General features: G+C 43.6%; 1 protein-coding gene across 1 annotated transcript in view; it reads right to left on the bottom strand.

Moving 5' to 3' along the window:
* The window catches only part of usp19 (ubiquitin specific peptidase 19), a gene marked incomplete at its 5' end in the record, with an annotated part of 24,256 nt that extends 1,486 nt beyond the window's left edge, over positions 1–22,770 (bottom strand). Inside the window, 25 exons of the mRNA XM_079225913.1 lie at positions 2,833–3,012; positions 4,242–4,417; positions 4,544–4,710; positions 5,063–5,215; positions 6,181–6,397; positions 7,760–7,870; positions 7,970–8,367; positions 9,027–9,170; positions 9,321–9,439; positions 9,546–9,686; positions 10,510–10,611; positions 10,732–10,842; positions 10,946–11,056; positions 11,174–11,332; positions 11,479–11,612; positions 12,546–12,738; positions 12,846–13,084; positions 14,074–14,189; positions 14,896–14,967; positions 15,067–15,223; positions 15,426–15,813; positions 17,605–18,168; positions 18,371–18,507; positions 18,752–18,880; positions 22,560–22,770. Of these exons, the coding sequence (XP_079082039.1) occupies positions 2,833–3,012; positions 4,242–4,417; positions 4,544–4,710; positions 5,063–5,215; positions 6,181–6,397; positions 7,760–7,870; positions 7,970–8,367; positions 9,027–9,170; positions 9,321–9,439; positions 9,546–9,686; positions 10,510–10,611; positions 10,732–10,842; positions 10,946–11,056; positions 11,174–11,332; positions 11,479–11,612; positions 12,546–12,738; positions 12,846–13,084; positions 14,074–14,189; positions 14,896–14,967; positions 15,067–15,223; positions 15,426–15,813; positions 17,605–18,168; positions 18,371–18,507; positions 18,752–18,880; positions 22,560–22,770 (4,629 nt within the window). The remainder of the gene's footprint in view (positions 1–2,832; positions 3,013–4,241; positions 4,418–4,543; positions 4,711–5,062; positions 5,216–6,180; positions 6,398–7,759; positions 7,871–7,969; positions 8,368–9,026; positions 9,171–9,320; positions 9,440–9,545; positions 9,687–10,509; positions 10,612–10,731; positions 10,843–10,945; positions 11,057–11,173; positions 11,333–11,478; positions 11,613–12,545; positions 12,739–12,845; positions 13,085–14,073; positions 14,190–14,895; positions 14,968–15,066; positions 15,224–15,425; positions 15,814–17,604; positions 18,169–18,370; positions 18,508–18,751; positions 18,881–22,559) is intronic.
* Between the last annotated feature and the right edge of the window lie 91 nt (positions 22,771–22,861).

The following is a 22,861-nucleotide window of genomic DNA, read 5'->3' as shown; positions in this document are numbered from 1 at the left end:
TTATTGCAGGGAAATAACATTTTTCCTTAAAATAGTATACTTGCAATCATCAACAACTCGGGTTCAAGTGATTCAAAGTATATTGCAGATAGAGACCGTACATCATTTCCTGAATAGCCACACACCTTCATTCTTCAGGCCATTCCATTTAAAGCCAGTCAACTGAACAATAACCCCTGACAGCATCTCAAGGCATAAAAACCGAGCAGCCCCTTTGAGTTAGTTGAACTTCACCCGTCTGGAGCGGAGGCTAAACATCGGGTGACTCCACTACTGCGCTTAGTGTTGCAGACTGTGAGATTTCACAGTTCAGTGTGTGTCGAGTACAAAGCTCCATCTCATAAAGAACCTTGCGTATACACAGTCCAACGGTGCTTTGAGCTTGGCCGGGCGTTTAAGGCAAACACGGGTCGCTCTACTCTGCCTCGATGCGAGGAGGCTTTCCCTGAGAGAGAGAGAGACACACACACACACACACACACACACACACACACACACACACACACACACACACACACACACACACACACACACACACACACACACACACACACACACACACACACACACACACACACACACACACACACACACACACACACACACACACACGGATCTAGAAACAGTTTGGAGTCTCAGGAAGTGTTTAAGCCTTAAAGTCTGAAGGTGTTTTAACTTGTTCCAAACTGCCGCTCAATAAAATCATCCACAACATTCATGTCACTGATGAAGAATGTCTAAACAAACATTAACAAGATATTTGCACAACATAAAATAATGTTAAATCTTTTGTTTTAGAGCTCCACATCTGTCCCTCGTCAATAGCTTTCCACTCTAAACAGAGAAACACGTTGAAAACCCTTTACATTCAGAGGTGGACGGTAATTCATAATCAATATTTGCACACTCCTCGTTTAACTTGGCTGTGACAAGACTACACTGTCGGTACATTGCTCATCGTATTAATATGTAGAACAAGTTGTTTACGACATTTTATCCTGATCATTTTTAAATCCTCACCTGGCGCTATGGCTTCGAGACGGATCATAAACAGCAATTAAAAACACTGACTGACAGGCATTTCACATTTCATTAAAACATCATAGAAAATAAAGACAAAAGCACCAACAAATTACAGTGAACCACAGTACATATTAGAGACCATTTCAAACATGATGGTGGCTGCAGGCCAACCTTAAGGCCCATAAACCGCTTCCTGTTCAACTTGAAGACATCAAAAGGGCAACAGCAATGCATCAGTGCCTCTTTGCTCCATGAAGGAACGTTTGAAACGAATCACAGCTGAGTCTTCTCTCATGTCGTCTTAACGCTCATTCTCAGAGTAGTGCAATAAAAACAAAAGGAGGCCTTTGACAGTGGCTCATCTAAGCTCTTAAACTACTTTCCTTTCGTACTGAAATGTTGTCATTTGTCAGATACATTACTGTACAAATGTAATGTTTGTTTTCTTGGGAGGGGGTCCATTTACTAGCCTCTTCCAGAGCTTTCAACCACACCTCACAAATAAATACAGCTCCATGGTGACATATTAGTGAAGGGGATTAAAGGGATAGTTTGCATATCTGAAGTGGAGTTAAATGAGGTACTCGTGTACAGTCGGTGTATTATCAACAGTAGATGACGTCAGCTTGAAGACGCTGACGGAAGCAGCAGCTAAACCTAACTGAATAGCTTATCCAGTTCTATTCAAAGACACAGACTCCTTTGACAACAAGAAGTTCATATTCATTAAAGTCACAACAACCACCACAGACAAACAGATTGAGGCAGACGTGAACTAACAACTCCTGTGCGTCTACAAGGTGAAATGACTGTTTATGCCAGAGGAGTTGTGTCTAGACGAGTGCATAGATAGATCTAATGGCTTCTGACTGCAAGGTGAAGTAGTAAAAACTATTCTAAATATAGCGTACACTTGAGCTGGTGGCAAACATATGTTGTGTTGCCCTCCACGTCCACAGCAGGGCGTTGCTTTGCTTCCCTTCCCGTGTGTGGTAATACACCAACTATATAGATAGATACATGCAATATGCAATGACGTGAATAGTTTACCCTCAATGCTGCTGTACAGTGTGCCGATAGCATCATTCGGGCCCCTGGGTGTCTTCTGATGTGCAATGTAGTGCGTAGGGATGCACCGACACACGACCAACTTGTAGCTTCATTTGCAAAAGTTGAAACTCAAATTTTAACTGCTGTAGATTTGGCAATTTTTACTAAAAAAAGAAAATTCAAATTGCTGGAGCAAAATCTTTGATTTTAATAAAAAGGCAGTACTTTCTTTTTTTTTTTTTACAAAGGTAGTATATCAATGTTTAATTGAAGCCTGATGTTGCCTTGCACATAAAATAATGATCCTAGTCCCTTCCCCACAGCGAGGCGTACACTTATTATGTAAACACCGGTAGGGGATCGTTACTCGGCATCAGGATTGACAAGGCTGGATCGGTGTATCCCTAGTAGTGCCCAAAGTATTTTAAAGGGTCGAGCCATGTAAAAGGTATACAAACACTTCCAAGTGTTATAGTGCCGAGTCGACGCATTCTACGCGCTGAAGACCAACGGATGACTCGTTTGTTCCATAAGAGGAGCGATCACGTTTGAAAACGACAACTGCCTCTATCAAATGTTCCTGTCAAACTTCCGTCTGTTGGACCAACCTCGCATTCAAACTTCTGAATGCCGCGGCTGGAAAAAGTCCCACAAACGAGCCGCTGCTCAGGTCCAGTTGGACTTGCTCAGGAGCGGGTAGATCAGGTTGACGAACAGAGCGAACACGGCTGCCAGGGTGCCCAGAACAAAATAGCGCACGCAGTCGTCGTCGGGATAGTCCGACATCTTCCGCTTTCGGTGCCGTCGCACCGACCCTTCGTCTTCCTCGGCTCGGTCCTGCGACGTCCGTCGCCTCCGCTGCGCCGAGCGGAACCGTCCGCGGGGGCCTCCGTCGAGCCCCTCCTCCTCTTCCTCCAGTTCCCGCCAAATTAGAGAGGCCTGCGATTGGCGGAAACCGGTGTCAGCTTCTGGGAACAGGCGTTGTCTAACAAACGCTACGATTACATTTAGAAACATTCAGCCAGTCTACCCCACATTCAGATCAACGGAGACTTGTAACAAGCCAACGACTTGCCTTTTCTGGGGATAGTTCAGGGACACGTTTAGAGGCTTGTTTTTCTAAATCATGGGGCGGCTAAGTGTGGAGTAAAAACAAATGATTTAAAAGTAAACGCACAGTTGAGTTCCTCAAAAGTACAAGAAGATCTTAGCTGTTCTCCTCAAGCCTTTTCCTGCCAAATCCCATGGGAAGATGTAGGTTTTACCCAAACACGCTACAACACTTACCAACATGATACAGATCAGGAAAAACCCTTGAAATGACTGAAAAGAATGGAATGCTTGGTTTAAAAGACCCCCCATTCGTCCCTTTTATCCCATAAAAATCACATACAGACTCATGTCAACATCAGCATCTGACAACCTATGCGATAAAAACAGGGCTAAAAAAGACCATTATGAACCCAGTGGGCTGGAGTTATTAAAGCATCTCACAGCAGGAGCTTCTGTCACGACTAATTGAAAAGAGTCACTTCTTGAGGCTTCGCTCATGAGACCCACCAAACAATTCCTGGTTAGTCGCAGACACATTTATCAATTCCACCAAACCCCAAGACAGGTAGGTTCTAACACGTTTAAGGAGCCTTTGGTGCATTCAAATTCATACTCTCATCTGTATAAAATGCACAATGTCAGGTAAAGTATTTTGATTTATTCATCAATGTAGCAGACACAATCTGACTGTTGATCATCTAGAACAAACACGTGACGCCCTCACTTTCCTGGGATGCATCGGCAAGCTAGTTCAATACTATTTTCACATGCGAGGAACTGTGATGCTGCAGTTGGGTTATTTTCCCAAAACACCTCACCCCAAGATGATCCGTTTCAGCCTCGACTACACTTCCACACGTCACACCAGCATCACAAAGCTAGTGTTGCTTTTAGTAACCTGGTAAATTGGATTCTGATCACCAGAAATGATGCGAGCAGAACATGACGTACGTAAGGGGTACGATTATGAAAATTAAAATGAGTATCAGGGAAGCCATTTGTATTAGTTAGTTAAAAGGCTATTTTAACCTGGGATAGAAGCGTAACCTTGGCTACTACAATCCAAGTAAAGAAAAAAAAAGCCCCCTCCCCATTTAGTGTTGTGGCACCCTCACCTGGCTGGCAGTAGCGCCTGCAGAAGTGGGTGACTCAGCTCCCATGGGCCTGTGGAAGCGCGGGGTCCTCTCCACGGGGGAGTTCCGTCGTCGGTAGAACAGAACGTAGGCGTAGCGCGTCACCACCTGACTCTCCTCCACCATGGTCACCGTACTGTCATCGAACAGACGCCAGCCTGTGGGACAGGGCGGATGGAGGAGGAAGGGAAGAGAGGTTGGACACCGGGTGGTTGAAAGGTACGCGGTATAAAAAATAAAAAAACACTCGTCATACACGGGTGGGAATAACCTCATTGACTCACCAACGTCACTGCGCTGGCTGTTCTTGTCACTTGTCAGCCGAGCGTAGGCCGTGTAGTGGCCTCCTATCATTCCTCCATAGTGGTTGATGACGGCGTACAAGTCGTAGATGGGGGGTTGTTGCATCTCATCCTTCTGGCCAATACAGAATTTACTGAGATCCAGATTCCTACAAGAAAGGATTATATTCAAATTGGTAGGACACGGTGCTACAAGTACTGCATGAGGGTTTCATGCTTTAAAAAAGGAACAGCCCGCCATCTCGCACCGCCTTGTTTCTACATCAGTCCAGAACGGACACCGGCTCTCGCTACGTCATAACTCAAGGTCGTAGTATTGATAAGCCTAGACGTTACTTAGTACCTTTTAACCTCGTTATTTATGATCAATCTGCAGCACGCGCTTGTGCTGCTCTCTCTGCTGGGATGAGCCTACACACGGTCCTTTAAAAAGGTAAATCCCAATAAGTGGTGTGCTGCAGACTGATGTGTGGTGGAACGCTGTTTTTACTGTGCATTCACCTGACAGGAAAGTCCACCATGTCGTTGATCTTATCTCTCCAGATGAAGCTCCTGAAGGAGAAGCGTTTGAGCTGGATGATCAAAACGTTGGGCAGGCGCCACAGCAGCAGCTGCTTGGAGGCCTCTCGGTGCTGCTGGCACTTTGGACAGTACCTGAAACAGACAACAACAAGGGTCTGTGTTTCAACCAAAACGATTCTCAATCAACCATTTTGCACCTCATTCCCAAAACATTAAAGTGTCCACTTACAATGTAATAGGCAAACACATTTAAATGTATATATTGAGTCTTTAACCAACCACATCACAACTTATATATTATATGTATTATTTACCGGAAATACATATTATTTATGTGCAAATATGATCAGAAGGAAAGTTGAATTTGCTGCAATGTTGTATTTGGTTTGTTTTATTGATCTAATTCCAGTGCACGTTATCTTAGCTGAGCATCATTATCCTATTTAAAACAAGCATGCATAGACAGTTGAGTACGAGTTGAAATGATTAATCGATTGATTGATTGATTGATTGATTGATTACCATTAAAATGACCTTAAATTATATTGATGCAATTCAAAATGGCAAAGACGCTTTCCAGCTCATCTGATCTATATCATTGAATGGACAAAACAAGCATTTTGAAGATGACATTTAATAGACTAAGAAAATAATCGTGAGAGTAACTGCTTGCTAAAATCAATAGTTTGAGTCCAGACTACAGTTTGCCCTCATTCTTTCAGTTAGTCTCATCCTCCCATCAGAGCAACTACCAGCTATCAGATGACACCACAGTTTCTATTTTGGTCTCATTACCTATAGTTGGTTCACATTTAGTCATCTCATATTATGAAGGACTGCACTGAGATCATTTTAGAGGATAACGGTCACATGTTTCTGAATTATCATTTAGAGAGAAGCTGAGTATCAATGCTATCAGTATTTCACCCCTTGGCCAATTTTTTGGGAAATGCTCCTACATTTGAATATATTACACCAGTAATGTGGTATGAATGCAACCATAAACAGAAAAGAAGAAAGAAACGAGAACGATAGAGACGAGATAGAGACAAGGCTGCATTATTTGAAGATCCTAATCACAAGATAAAGCTCCCTACCATGCCTCCTCCGGTGCCAGCACCTCTGGCTTTGTGAAGAGGTTGAGGCACTGCTCCAGGGTGAAGTGTCCCGCTCTGGCTGTCTCACTCAGAGAGCCGGGGTCCTCCTCGTACTCCAGCTCTTTGGAGCTCACCAGGACGTACTCCTTCAGACGCTCGTTGTTCTTCCACACCAGCTCCAGCTTTGTGTCTTCAGGGAGGTCCGCCAGAAGGTCCTCTGCAGGGGGAAACGGATGGAGAAAAACAGTGTGTTGTCTTTATTGCTTTCCTTAAGAACAATCTTAAGTAACAGTATTGGTAGGCCTTTCTGTCACAGCACTAAACTGGTTTGAATCCTACTTCAAAAGGACAGGGACTACTTTGTGTTACACATCTGATTGGACCAATACGACATTGCCCAAGGCTCAATTCTGGGGCCTCTTCTGCTTATCATCTAGGCCGACATGCTTCCACTGGCTTAGATTATGGAAAACAACTAAATAGGTTACCATAATTATGCAGACGACACAACTGTAGATGACCATGTCACCAGAGAACTAATATATAAGCCCTGGGTAAACACGTTGGGCAAACCAACGATTGTATGTGCAAAAAACTGGGGTAGTTGTTTTTGGAGCCAAGGAGGAATTTCGAAAAGTTAGCACTCAACATCAAATTGCAAAGTTAAAAACCACAAACCAAACCAGAAATCTAGGTTTAGTCATGGAATTTGGGTATACGGATGGTGTTATGAACCCAAACACGAGGGCGTTTGATGTTCCGACATGTTTGGGACTTCCACAACAAGTATAAAGCAGAACTAGTGTTATTTATTCCATAGTCGATAGCGGAAATGAAAGCTCCGTTGCTCGTCTCGTTCTTTCGCGTTTGGTGTGAACACCCTCGTTTCACTCACGCGAGTAAACTGAAGCTGCGATGTGAACGCAGCATAAGTCTTTCTTAGAAATTGATTAGACAGCTGCAGCTGATTCATAATGATCATTCATAGTCCTCAATAAGATCAAGAAAATGGATCACATCACTTCAGTTCTGAGGTCTTCATACTGAGAACTGATCTGAAAATGCAACTGTTGGTGTAGAAAGCACTGACAGATATGGGGCCAAAATACTACATTTCCAATATTCTGCCACATAATGAATAATCCAGGTCTGCTGCAACTCTCGTACGTGTAACATGTATTTTATATCAGTCTTATTCTATTGTTGTTGTTTGTTAATTTTCTATTATCTCAAATTGTATTTAAATATCCTTCTATAATGTCTAATGCATTTTGTCTTTTAATGTTTTTTTGGTTGCTGAAACATGCTGTATTAATAACCTTGACTTACCTTAGGCACAGCAAAAATGCTTACAGCCTATCCAGTTTTGAGATAACCTCTCTACATCTTGTTACAAAGTGGAAAACACCCCAAACGATGGTCTTTAATGTGACTATATAGAGCAACATTAAACAGCACAATAGATCTGACAGTTTCAACAAAAACTGAACATTAAAAATGAGCACATAGATTTGACCATGGAAACATGATGACTAGCAATCCAACTGAATATCAGCGCTCGGGACAATTCTGGCCGTACCTCTCTCATCCAGCCTCTGTTCCTTGTTGCTTGAGTCCAGCAGAGCTATGTAGAACTGACTTGCATGACCTGATGCTGACTCACTTGGATGCTGATACCCCGTTACTGCAGCTGCAAAGTGGCAATAATAAAGAATTAAGGGATGTAGGGACCGAAAAGAACAATCACAGAAACCCTGAAGCGTCTGTCCAATAGTAGATGTGACATTACCTTCTGGTCGCACTGCCTTCTCACATGACGTCTCTTTTTCAGCATGGGGGTCCAGAGAGCAGCAGGAGGAGGTGGCGGCGGAGTTTGGCTCAGAAAATCCAGAATCTGCAGTTTGCGTGGTGGAGAGGGAGGTTTGGGAGGAGGAGAGGGAATCTGAGTCCCCACAGTGGAGGGCCGAGGCCTGAGCATAGTTCGCTTGGGATTCAGGCAGCAGAGAGGGACTCTCCAGGACCAGAGCACCTGCTCCAACATTACTGCTACCACCCATGGCCCCGTCCCCTGGACCAAGACACTCAGGAGTGCCTGCTGGCATTGGGGGGAGGTCAACCCGGCACTGGGACGTTTCAGGGGATGTCCTTCCTGACTGGAAAGGAGGCTGGAACACGTTGACAGAAAACCTGCACAGAGAAAACCATCGGGGGGATTACAATAACAGTGTCTGCAGTGATCTTGAACAGACATGAATGTTTTCATCTCCACTGAAGATACTAGTAGATGTGATCTGCAATTTATTTTCTCAAATTATTCAGCATTGTTTTTTAATCTTGCATGTTCATGAAATAATTTTTAAACTTTGAAATGTCTCTGTAGCTCACACCAAGATAACTGTGCAGGTTCTAGGAGTGATGTACCTAAGTGGTCCACATGATCAGAGAGTTTTTGGCGTCAGTTTTAGAACATACATCTAGTGCGTGTAATACGGCTGTATACAGAAACATTTATCAATGTTGCATTCTGCCGTTTTCTGTCAGGACAACCAACTGTCTCACACAAACTGCAATGGTCTTTGCAGAGACCCGATTCAGACACAAATCATAACACGGCATGGTAGCATATACTGGATGGAATATGAATCAAGTGTGCCTTTTAGTATCCTGGGCCGTGTTTAGATATGGAATCAGTAACTTTGCAGGTTTCCTCTCACATCTTACTAGGCTGTCCTGACGACAATGTGTGTGGGCCATGTTAGGACTAGGTCTGTTTTTAGGACCGAGTCCTAAAACAGACCAGAACTAAATGATGCTGAGCACCGAGGACTGCAGGTCAGACTGTGTACCTGGAGTAACCTTCTAGTAGCTGGGTGAGACGGGCATAGGAGAGCCGGGACTCCGGTACGCTGACCAGGAAGGGCAGGCCCACGCTCTCCATGTTGGGTCGACACAGGCCCTTGTGATGGGCCCAGTGGCTCTTCTGACACACTCTGGGAAGAGAGTTAACATGTTCAGCGAAAGGTTAATGGATCTCATTTAAGAATAAAACGACAGATGCCTTAGTTTACATTTGAACCCCCCTAAAAAATGGTTTCTAACAATCTTCAAGCAAGGCTGAGACAGCATTTACTAGAACTCACTGATTGCAGTAGCCCACGCGGTAGCAGCGAGTGCACCGCTTCAGCTTGTCCTCCTCAGACACTGGAGGCTTCATGCAGGCGGCACACTTTGAGATGGGGACACTCGGGACCTGGAGTCTCTGTAGGGCAAGCAGAAGGCAAAGAAACCCCTCTCAGTATCTGTGAACACAGATGTATTTTATACGCTGAAGGAATGTACAAATAGAGGTCTTTGTTTATAATTACCTGCTGCACTCGGAGCAATACCACTCTCTCTTTGGCCATGTCTTTAGAAAGCACCTCGAAGCAGAACAACGTGTCAGAGGAGGACACCGTGTCCAGGGAATGGGTCGGCAAGAACAAGCGCTGAAAGCGATTCTTCCCCACCTGAGAGGAAACAAACAAGGGAAGGTGTGTCCTCAAGTGTCCTTCAGCAAGCCATCTCTAATTGTACCATTTTTGTTCGTGAACAGTATTCGATGGCCACCACTGCTCGTTACTGATCTAAATCTATCGGGATTCTACCCACAGTGAGTTTGGGCTGTGCTGAATGTCATCGTGTCACATACAAAGCTTCCATTGAGTTTCTAATGAAGCTTTGAATGTCAATTATCATGTTTCATAAAATAAAAAAAGTATAAAGAAAAATCCGCAATTAGAATAAAGTGACTCATCAGATTGAATGGATTTTTTGATGAATTCAACGACTCAAGTTTTTGGACTGCAGTGAAAAGGCTAACGCCTATGAATATGGATTGAAGCTGAATATTTGGTTGGATAAAAACATGTGAATTTTGGAAATGATTACATCCATCTTTTATCAATAATTTTGTACCTTTCTTAACAACAGTCGGCAGTTATTGGAAAGTTTTCGATCACATTCGGCAGAAACAGAATTTAAGTCTACAAATAAAATAATACTATTAACTACCGAGCCCGTTTGAAACCGGGTCAAATGGATATTAATGACCGTGTGAGATTGTAGCAGCCGTCAGAATTACACTACATAATGAAACACTGGCTATATCTCCAACTGTGCAGAAATACTCAATTTAAACTGAATAAATAGACATATAAAAATTAAATAAGTTGAGGAAGAATTTGAATGCCAACATTAGGGAGCAAAGCTGAGCTGAGAACTATTTGGAAACGCCTCTATAACGAGTTCAACAAACATGTGAAACTTGCTAGAAATGAAATCCTGACAAACCTCTGCCAGTCGGAGGTTCTCTGGTTTGACCCGGACATTCCTGGAGATGGAGTCAAGGACTTCAGCGGTGCTCGAGTTCTCCTTGCTCACACTCACTAAAAACTGAGACACACACACATAAAGCATTAGAGAGGGGGGTCACATGGAAGATATCGTTACATTTCTGCATTACATCTTTAAGTAGCTCAACTGTTTAAGTGGAGACTGGTACAGTCATCTTACCTTGATGGGTTTTTTATGAGGCTCCTTGGCAAAGTAGAATACCGAGAGCACCTTTTGTTTCTGGGGCAAGGGCACGGGCAGGTAGAGGAAAGGGTCGAAGGTGATGGACACCTGAGGAAGAAGAAGAGTGAAAGGAAGGACGTTAGTCATCACCAAAACAAGGCAAACATTGAAGAAAGTAAAACATATTGTGGAAAATGTGTTTGTGCGTTACCTTGGAGCATGTGGGGCAGACCAGCTTGGATTTGAACTGGCCTTGGAAGAGGTCCACTATAAAGGAATCATTTCTCATCTTGTGCCTCTGCCATGCCATCTCAGCCACCACCTGCATCGACAGACAGAACACATCATCAGGCTAAGGCTCGACTGCACCATGGGAGGAACGGAAGTTTGTTATTTCAAGAAAAGAAAAGAAAAACTCAGAAAGAAAAAAAACACCCGCCTCGTCAAGGCGCCCGTCAGAGTCGACCGTCTCCGTGTAAGGTTTGTTCTGGATGCGGTTCAAGTCCTCGTGGAGTCCGTCCAACAAGAAGGCCATGAACTCCTGGGCATCGTGCTGGGCGTAGCCTGTGAACTGACTGGCTTTACTTGCCACAATCGCCTGCACAGTGGCAAACAAATGAGAAATGAAGAGGCAGTTGGGAAAAGATGGAACACCTCCAGAGGTAAAACAGACCTTGGCAACGACAGCAAATAAAGATTTGGTCCATGTTTCACGCAAGAAGTCTCTCGGTGCCGGTTGTATACCTTGAGTTTTGAGGGTTGGAAGGCGTGATGCGTTCCTTTCCAAAGGGCCCTGAGCAGCACAGCAAAGCCGATGGCTAGCCGGCCTCCTGTTCCCAGTGGATTATTGCAGTTGATTTCCGCCTCGAATGCTCGATCTGCCGGCGCACAGAAACATCAATGAGATGATGGAACCAGACAATCAAGGATGGACACATGGGAAATCCGCACTGTAAAAGTACCTTGGAATGACTGTGTGGAATCAAGCAAAAAGTATTTAAACACAAAACAAAAATCAGGTAAACAGCTAATGTAACCTCCTGACATCAATGTCAAGAAAAAAAAAATACAGAATATCTGAGATTTTATTTGCAAATTTATGTGGAGAAATTGTTTTGGTTTGTCAAGGAGTCACATTGCTGAATCAACCTCATCACAACACTGGCCGCTAAACACGGCGCTAACGTGAGCCGGCGAGTGCAAAGCTGTGGTAATTGTGTTTAGACCAAGTTGTGTATTCATGGAGAAGACGGCCTCTGAGCGGGACAGAGAGTCTTGGAAGATTCGGCCAGGCATTTTCGTTCATGTTCTTTCTACGTCTGCACATTTTGGACTTAATCTCAGCGAATATTCAAGCCTTTCCCCTGGTAAATCAGTTATTTTTTTGGAATATTACCCCCATCCCCCGGCTTTCTTTTTTTCATACAATGTCCCTAATGCACTGTACCAAAATGACCTAGATTTGGCAGAAATTACTTCACTGTTTTAAATGCTTCCACAGCAGAAACTAGTATTCGTGGCACATTCAGATACAACTACAGTCCTCATTAAACTTGCTCCTGTGGGGCTCTTGGCACCGCTTGTGTGTCCATGTTAGAATGCAGGAGGACCATCCCAAGCAATAGAACCAGAAGAACCCAGAGAAATAACAAACCCACCGTGCTGTGGCAGCAGAATAAAACAGTAATAAATTATGCATTTGGTCAACAACTTTTTCCTTTTTAAATCAGAATAGCATTACAATGTAATCTATACTAATTAGAATATATTCATGATATAGTCAAGACCCAAACAAACTAGACACTTTTTACCATGAAAGTAATCCCTGAGTTCTCTGGTGTTGGACAGGGATTGTATGACACTGTTCATGAAGCAGGTGTTGCCGAGGTTCACCAATCCTGTAAAACCAGGCAGGCACACCTTCTTCTCCTCCTCTTCTTCATGGCGCTCGTTGCTGGCGAGAGGTGCATGGGTCATGGGCTGCACCATGCAGGTAGGTTTAGGCTGAGAAAGCAAAGATGTGCATTCAGATTCAGACTTCTAGTTAAACTTGTTTCGTTAAACAAGGATCCACACATCAAGTTGACGTGGTTGTTTATCTCTCTGCTCACCGTGTTAAGAGTGGGCTCTGGCTTGGTGATAGCAACATGCTCAGAGACACTGCGAGGAGCCACAGTATCCAGACCGCCATCCTCCACTCTGGATGAGGCCTTAGGGGGCTTGTGTTTCTCCTCCCCGACCCGCTGAGGCTCCTCCTTGGCTGGCAGGCTGTGCTGGCTGCTGCCTGGCTGGCTTTTCTCCATGCAGGAAGGGCTGGAGGGCACAGCGACCTTGGCGCCACCCACTGCACCTTAAACAGAGGAGAATGGCCCCCAAAAGCACATAAAAAAGAATGACTCAGCTACTACTTACTGTGTACTACCACCTCAGAGGGAAATAGTGTAATATACTCGATGGAGAAATACTACTGGTTATGTCATTTTACTCAAAATATAACAATTCAAATATGATGCATTAAACTATCGTATTAGAACTGAAAGCTCCACCTTGAAATAGAGGTAAGTAAATATAATAGTACATTGTGCTGATAAGTAGCCATGTGGGACTTAAAAAGAATGAGCAGTTCGAGATATGCAAAGACATACGGACCGATTCCTTTGGTATCAATTAAAGGAACGTTCCATTCACACACTATATATATATATATATATATATATATATATATATATATATATATATATATATATATATATATATAAAAATAATGGTTTTAGTCTCCATACATTTTTTTATTAAATGTTCAGCTGTCCAGTGGGTACCAAGTGAACACAGTCTTTTACTGGTAATTAGAAACTAATTACAGAGATCAGACTGAAAAATCTTCCAAGAAACTTATTGGAAAGCAGTTTAAAACTGTTCCTGCAATCTTCTGTATTCCTATTTTGGAACCAGTTCACGGGCACCCAAGGGCACCGAGCGTTGGGTGTCACAGTCTGCAGGCCACATAAGGCTGGCAGGAGAGGCTGGCTCCCAGATCGACTTACTGGCTAAGTTACAGAATTCAAATTCCTGTAACTGAGAGCTACCCTAAGGAACACATACATTTACCTCAGACACACACAGAATAAAATACACACACATTTAAAACAAAGCGTGTCAGGAGTATGACTGACTGTAGCTTTAAGTATATGGTTTAAAGATATGATTTTTAAAAATATTTTGCCTCGGTGTACATCGATTTTAACATCACGTGATTTCAAATTCCTGTTTGTGATGGACAGGAGAGTCACATTTCGCCACAATCTAGAAGCGCATAATGTTAGAAGCCTGGCAGCAGACCTTGTGGGGCGGGGGCCTCCAGACCCCCCCAGCGCTGGCTGTGCCTCTTGTTCAGGGTGATGTCCAGTCGGGACGGGGTGAAGGAGTAGCTGCACTGGTCAGGCTGGATCAGGTTCCTGAGGAGAGAGAGAGACGGTCAGAGTTTAACCCACTTCGGTTGAGGTATTCAATTATATTTTAACATTATGAAGGATTTCACCCCCACTGCTGCTACACTGTCAAGCTGTCAGAGCCGTCACGGAGCCCACACTGTCACTAACTGCACTACCTGTATAAATATCATCTCATTTCTGGAAAATAATAAATAAAAGAGACTTCAGAGAGAAGCAGACAGAAGGGGCTTCAATGTCTATTGGAAGGATGCACTGTATACAGGATGCCCAGATGATTTCAGCAGTGGAAACACATTTAAAAAATAAAGATGGAAGCTAAAGCAACAGATCAGAGGGTTAAACCACATCACCATGGCGATTAAGACAGTAGACAATTAAATTAAGGAACAGTGTTCCTGTAAAGCGGGAAGGTGTTTCCAACATTAAAAGTTGCACCTTTGGAGGAACGTTTAATCCAAACCTCTTTGAAAACCTACATTTTGTGGCAATTTGAGTTTGAAGGGCAACCGATGGTTAGTGAATGGCCTGAAGGCTTTCATGAGCACTTTCCTAGTATGACATTTGTCCTGAGTTTTTAAGGCCAACACCGTGACATACTAAAATGTGATCCCAGTTGAAGACAGGTCCTTGGCCACAAAGGACCACATTATCATGTCATGTGTTTGACCTGTCCTCACAAGACTGCACAGGAAGAATAAAACACAATTACCTGAGTTTGACTTGCCACTTGAAGACCGTGTTTGGTCCACAGTCTGAATGAAGCCGCAGGAAGTTCGTGTCACTGTGAAAGGGTGGCACGAGAAAAATCATTGTTTAAAGACATTAAAGCACGCCCAAATGGCACAACAACTTTTGACGTTAGCATATTCCCATGTGCTACCTGGTCTGAAAGATGAGGGTGAAGTCCTGTTCCCTGAAGATGACCCTTGCCGAGTCCCTGCAGATCCCCTTCATGTAAACATTAACCACCATCAGGTCCGTGCCCTTCTCGTACGAGTCATTCTTCACAAATTGCAAGTTAACCATCGGCTCTGGGACTGCGGGAAGTTATTACAGGTATCAACAAACTCATACTGAACTGCTGAAAAGCTGAAGAGCAACAAACCTGACTGTGTGCATAGAATACGCATTGCTACATCTATCCACATACTTTGTTTCTACTTAGACTTTGTGCAAAGATTCTACGTGAACAGATCAAATGAAAGACCCCCCCTGTATTCCCAAACCTTCTCAACTCACCTTCCTGTGGTTTCGTTTCCAGAGAAGGCTCCTCCTTCGACTGGTCCCGCTTCTCCTCTCCGTCACAGCCGCCCTGCCTCTGGGCCGGACCGGGCGACTGATCTCGTGTGGCGGCCGCGCCAACAGCTGGCGACGAACCCGCCTCTCTTGATTCAAGCTGCTGGCAGATGGGAGAATGCTGCTCCGCTGCCTGCTCAACAGGCTTCTTCTCTGGCTCGGAGTCAAGTCTATCTCCCCGGGTCTCTACGGAAGCGGCAGATGCCGCTGCGTCGTTGAAGCCGACGGGTTGGAGGCGGTCGCTGGTGCTGACCGGAGCTGCCGGTTGGCCATCGCTGCCGCGTGCTGTTGCTCCACACCCGTCTGACGACGGGTTTGGCTTCTCTGCCTTCTGAAACAGAAAGAGGAAATGAAACCCAAAGTCCTACGGAGAACAACTGGCACTTGCTCGGGCCTCGGAGGCACTGTTGACCGAGTGAATATCTAGGAGCGAGGATTTCATCACCGCTGGCAGGGTTTCAAAAACAACAACAACAACAACAACTTGCTCACAATGCTGCAATAATCAAGAGGAGAGCTGACAACTTGATTTTTAGTTCCAACCAAAACTATATACATATACCAGTTAATTCTTCCATAAGAGCTGAACCATCTCCGTAGTGAAGACACCTCACTACACTTGGACACAGAACAGTCATCTCTCGTCTGGCTCCCTCCTCTTCATCACGCAAGCTGTTGTGAACACAGTTCATTTTCAGAACCTGTGTTTGTAACAACGTTTAAGAAAACGTGTCTCTTCCAAGTTCTTGAAAAGGCAGAGCCCAGACAGTCCAGATGGTGTAATTGGCTGTAATCACATTCAATCACAGTGCTGAATAATTTGTGATTTCTAATTTTTGGGGCTTTAAGTAAGATGTGATGCCAATATTCCATAATCGCACATTCTTCTTATTGTTGAGGTTGTCAAAGAGTTCAGTCATTCTTAGAAACGCCTACTTCATCTACAGAAGCACACATAAACATAATTTACTCAATAATATTCAATTAGAATGAAGTAACTCAAAAACGACAATATAGCAACCACATTGTAAGGTGATGATGACAAACTGCTAGAGATTTACATTTCTGCTCATGTATATTGTTTTAGGACAGAACAAGCTGAAACAAAGTCACATCTTAAACAATCATCACTTCACCCATTAATTGGACAGAAAAGCAGCTTTTGGATAAACAATTGATCATTTGAGTCATTTATTAGGCAAGAAGCCTAAAGGTTCTCTGATCTAGTCAAACGTGAACATTCTTTGGTTTTAGTAGTTCTATATGGGCTTGTTTTGTTTGAGAACTACACAACTGCACTGAATAAACGCACATTAGAGCATGGATAATATTCAGTGTCCGTATCAATAATTGAAAGCAAAAAACCCTAACTATTAGGGGTGGGAATCACTAGAGGTCTCACGATACGATACTATTACGATATGCTGAGTATTGTGATTTATTCCCCATGGAAATAACCCCTATTTCTGATTCATACTCGTTGTGGAAATCCCCCAAACGTCGGAACATCAAACGCCCTCGTGTCTGGGTACATAATATAATCCGTAGCCGCAGACAGCTCGGTGAATTTCACCGACTTCTGCAGGAACTTCGTCGGGATGACTACCGCTTCCAGCGCTACTAGGAGACCCGTAGCCAGTTTGATTTATGCTTTTTTTTTATGTCTTTGACCAGCGCTGTGTCGCCAATGTTGTCCTGCGTGTCGTGCAACAGCTGTGTGAGCAGCGGCGCTACGAGTGACAGGAAGTCCAGACGTTTGATTTAAACGTGAACTGCGCATTTCAAATTTTGTTTTGAACAACTTCCTACCATCACGCTGCCCCGGGACCTCTGCTGACCTCACCAGAAAACAACACAGCACCATCTAGTGGACTGAAAAAGCAGTTAATTGTATTATTCCAGGACCAAAAGTTTATAATTGATATAATAAAAGATCGATACTTGGCTTCCGTGTATCGATACAATATCGGCAAGCAAAATATCGCAATATTATGCTATATCAGTTTTTTTTTTCCCCACTCCTACTTACTATTGATAAATAAGTAAATTCTTTGACATTTGAGATGAAAAACACAGCTGGAGTGTTCAGAGAAGCGACTCAAGATGTCACAGCTATTCTCACCTGAGTTTTGTTGGTATGGCTGCCAGCAGCGACAGCGCCTCCTAGTTTCTGTTCCTGGCCGCTGCCTAACCTCTCCTCGCTGTTGCGTCCGTCTCGCCGTTGCGTCTGTGGGCTCCGACCAGCGGGCGGGTGTGTGTATGGAGCTTCACCGCCGGCCGGAGACTGGACAGAGTGTGCGTCCTTGTCGGCCGGTGACGAGGACTCCCTGGCGGGTGGGGGCGTCTGTACGATGGTGCGCTTGGCGCGGGGTTCCTGAGGCTCGCTGTGCGGGACTCCAACGGGCTTGCTGGTGGTGGGTGGGCCATCTCCAGCTCCCACCCCTACAGAGTCCCTGGTGGCCTTGTCACAAGCCGGTTTGTTTTTCAGGCCGCGCTTGACACCCCGCTCGGCTTTGCCGCCACCGCGTCTTGACTCGCCGTGTGCAGCTGAGGAGGAGGGCTGGGGCTTTTGCTGTGAGGAGGACAGTTTGGGTTTCTCTGATGACTCCAATGCAACAGGTTTCCTCTCCAGCTCCTTGTCCTTTTTGGTCTCTGTAGGCGCAGCCTCCTTCTCCTTCTTGTTGGACTGAAGCAGAGAATACAGAGGCAATTTTTTTTTTTTTTATTTCACCAAAAGCAGACTGAGCTGAAGGCTACATTTACAGTGTGTCACTCATAACTAAATTGACACATTTTCCAGAAACAAAATATGTATCAGTGCAGATAAAAATTACAAACCCACCTGTACGTACAAAAATAAAAAAAGTATCTTATCTATCGCGACTCACCTTAAGCGAAGGCCAGATGTGAAAGGGAATCTTCTTGTGCATGATGACATGCAGGAAGCCGCCCTTCTCCTTGTACTGGACTCTGCTACACGACGCCTCTATTTCCTCCTGCAACTGGCAGCTCCACTGCCGTCCATCTGAAATAATTTAAACATGTATACCGATGTTATTAGAGCAGAACGGGACTCAACACAAATTGTAAATTTACAGCAAAGACAAAAAATATATATAATTCCACGAGTCAACGTGCACATATTAAAACACCTAACCCCAACGAGCAACTGTGCCCGTTCTTCTTTTGTGGTAGTTTATATGTGTACACACACACACACACACACACACACAATAGTAGTTTCTGCTCCATGCTTTACGATGACTTACCTGGGAAGCACACATGGCAGTGTGTGTCGGTGAATGTAGTGTTGATATCCTCTATCCTCAGCACACCCTCCCCACAGCGCAGTCTGACCGTCACTTCATTGACATTCTGCTTCCAGTCCACAAACACATCTGGAAAAAACACAAAGGAACAGTCACACAACCAGAGAAAAGCACTTCCCCTTTCCACCCTAAAATTGTTGTCCATTCTGACATAAAGAAACGAAACACAACAGCAGAACGCCAATCAGGTTTTGAAGTAACCAGTGGTGAACGTACTGTATCTCTATTTCTTCCCCTGAGAGATTATAGACACACGCATTGAATTGCACCTGCTGTCAAATTCACATCATAATCATCATACCATCTCACTCATAAGCCCAAGTGGGTCAGACCGGGGCACGGAGGCACAGACTGCAACAGACAGACAGTGAACTCAGCAATCACAGATGAGGGCATCTAAAATTGTCTGCGCCACACAAACTGCATACCAAGCAAAACAATGGCGTTCAGGCAAATGATCGACTTATTTTAGAACAAAAAACATGCTAGCGAGCCATGCGCCCGCTTAAAAAAAGAGAAGGTAGAATCGAGAACAACGTGAAAAGCAAAAACAGACACTTACCATTTTCCATAATGACCTCAAAGTCGAAGCAGTGATTGAAAAAAAGATTTTATCATCCCAGAAAGACAGCGAGCGCTAGACTCCCTGCTGGCAGAGAAGTTGTGTATAGATCCCACACACCCACCCACACCCACACACACACACACACACACACCCCGACTTTGATTTGGTCTTCAACAAGCGGAGAGCCTCGACCGTCACTTCTTCACTGGGTCTCATCCCCTCTCTCACACTGGATCGTTCTACAAAAGGTCAAAAGCAACACCCAATCCCTTACAGCTGGTGACGGATGCATTTCTAGTCAAGCCACAGTGTGTTCTCATAACCGGGGAAAACATCACCCCAACATTCACTAGATGATAACAACATCATTTAAATAAAACAGAAACCTTTATAGTTTCACATAATCGATGCCAGAAGGCAAGAAAAAAAGTGATAAAAAAATAATAAAAATGTGAGGATAATAAATATAATTGCATTAAAGCCTCATCAATTACACTTCAAAATGTACCAAAGCCTGTCAGATGAATAGTCGAATAGTCTCACACACACACACAGTAGAAATTTAATGTGAAAATGTCCATTTAAAGTGCAACACCTGTCTGCGGCAGTGTTAAGCCCCTCCCAGTGCAAAAAAATTAAACATGCTGTTAACGCATGATCAAATCATTGTCGGCGTTAATGGATTGCTGCGTTAACCCGTTTATAACGCGTTAACGTCGTATTACATTTGGAATATTTTCTTATAAATTGTTAAAATTTCATTCATACAACAGATGATTGGACATCTTTCCTGGTGACAAAATGTGCTGATACGGAATTTAGAAAAAAAAAAAAAAAAAAAAAAAAAAACGGATTTCATAGGACCTTAGCGTTGGCAGGTATTGAAGAAGACGGACTTAGAGTAAGAACAGTCTCACGACCTTGACGAAGCAAAGTTACCCAGATAAGGGCCTGACACTAAAAATACAGCACTTCAGCGTGACGCAGAATATAAATAACGTAAACACACATCAAAACAGAAACAGTATGATGAGGCATACTGTTGATAAACCCCAAACAACGTGCCAGCAAAGCAACGCGTATCCACAAGCAATACATAGCACTGACCAATCCCAACACGGTCTAATCGGTGTTCCCTCCATAAGTAGCTGCTGGTCTGTGGTGTTGTTTAAAATGCCTTCTTGTCACACTCAGCAAGGCAATAGAGAGAACAGACAACAAATCCTGCATGATGAGTATCGGTCAGATAATCATCTATCCAATATCAAGTATCCATCCTGGAGCTGCTCCTGGATCCTCTAGAAGTGCCCCATCAGCTATGTGATGCCATCAATGTAACATTTAAGCTTTAACATTTAAGCAGGCACTTGAATAAAAGCATTAGTTAAAGAAATATAACAAGTTTGTTTTCAAAGTCACACACACAAAGTATTAGATACACAACATTTTGCCACTTTCCACCATTACTCACCACTCAGAAAATTCATAAATTCTTATATTTTAGCTCTGTAGCTCATTCACACAGTGGTTAGCCAGAACAAATTAGGCTTCATGAAATGTCTGTATATCATTTCTAAATAACAGTTGTTTACCAATATTGGCCTGAATTAAAGCTGTACCCATTTCACTCCAGATAGAGTTCATCAGTTCACATCTGATCTGTGCTTTACCCTACGTATTAAAACACTATGGTTATTTTAACAACACAGATCCCCAACACCTAATAAACTAAAATGATTTAACGCTTGTATCTTCACTGACTTTAAACTTGTATGAGATAGAGCAGATAGAGCAATTAGCAGGCTCTTTGGGTCAAGGGCTTATGGGGAATATGGTATTCCTTACATCAGCGTTTCTACCTACAGGGGTGCACCAGTGTCTGGCATATCCATAACACGACTGCTATCACAAAACTGCAATGATTCCTTTGCGGAAAAAATAAAGGACGAGAAAGTACGGTTGTTTGCCTTTTGAACACCTACAAGGATTAGCGAGCAGATGTCTCAGAATAGAGGAACAAAATTAAGACTCAATACAAAGATGGATACCTGAAGCAGGGGAAAACCATAAATATAATGAAGCAAAATACTTTAATATCAATACGAAATACTTCACTGGTCAACAACCAACAGTTGCCCCTATGTTTAAACTCTTAAACAACCAAAAAGATGTATTCTATACATCTTCTAGCTGTATAAGAAATCCCTGAATCTTAAAACAAAAAAACCTCAGTAAATGGAGCCGTACTTGTATAACGCTTTTCTAGTCTTCCGACCACTCAAAGCGCTTTAACACTACATGACATCATTCACCCATTCACACACTCCTAGTGTACTAGGAGTAAATATAGGTACCATGAAATGTTCTTTATGTCAAATATTGTGAACTGTGTGTGGGAAGCTGTCCTCCACATCAACATGTGTGTAAAACGTTTTGACCTCAAGACAACGGGAGGGTTAAATATAATAATAATTAAAATGCAGAAAATTCTGCATCAACGTGTTAAACAATTTGTATCATAAATGTGTTAATGAATGACAATAGAATTCATGTCTTCAGCTGCAACACGCCTAGAAATCCCAAAAGCCCATGATAGTTATAGTTTACAACAAAGTAAAAGCACAACAGTGGTGAGAATAAATTCAGAGTGTGTAGAACAAATCCTAAACAATACTACATTTGTATAATGCACACACAAATCTAAATGTGACAATGCCTAGTTTGCTATGCTATATACAATGCCCACTCGTGAAAACAATGCTTAATAACCTTTTAAAAATAAACCTATTTTTAGGCCCTTTCCTTTACTTACTTTGATCAAGTGAAGCAGAACAAACTTAGAGAGGGTTTAGTACAGAGAACATTCAGGCAAGGACTAAAAAATTTGCATTGGGGCACATGTGCACACATCTGTGACATTTACATTTTCTCATGTACCAAACCATATATTTCACTTGTATATTACTTATGGTGTTCAATACATCCAAATACAGCAGTTTGGGGCTTTTGTTCATAAAGCAAGCTATGACTTTCAGTTTTATATAACAATCGCCCCGTCTGCCTCGCGTAAGGGGGGGAAGGGGTTTTAAAAAGGTTTTAATGACACTACTAGTGAGTCGTACTGTGGATATTCTGACCACTTTGTACAGTGTAATATAACATAACACAATTAGTCCTGCTCACCTTTCTTGACTTCTGCAATAACCTCGTCCACTGCTGCAGCGGCCGCCCTCTTGGCCTCTCTGCTCTCCTGGTTGGCCCGGTCCTTCTGCTTCTTCTTGCTGGTGCTGGAGGACAGTTCGGAGCCAGTGTCCCGGCCGCTGCTCCCCCTCTGAGGGGCGCCTCCGCGGCGGCCCACTGTCTCGCTCCCGGCTGTGCCGCTGCTGCTGGCCATCTTTGAGCACTTGCCGCTGACGGGCCGCCCGTCGCCGGAATCACTGCCGCTGCTGGGGTCTGGATCTGAGGTGTGCCTCTTCCTGCCCGGC

The sequence above is a fragment of the Taurulus bubalis genome (assembly GCF_910589615.1).
Source record: "Taurulus bubalis genome assembly, chromosome: 11".
In the NCBI taxonomy this organism is placed as follows: domain Eukaryota; kingdom Metazoa; phylum Chordata; class Actinopteri; order Perciformes; family Cottidae; genus Taurulus; species Taurulus bubalis.
Note: the sequence above shows the minus strand (reverse complement) of the source record. Positions and strands in the feature narration are given on the sequence as shown.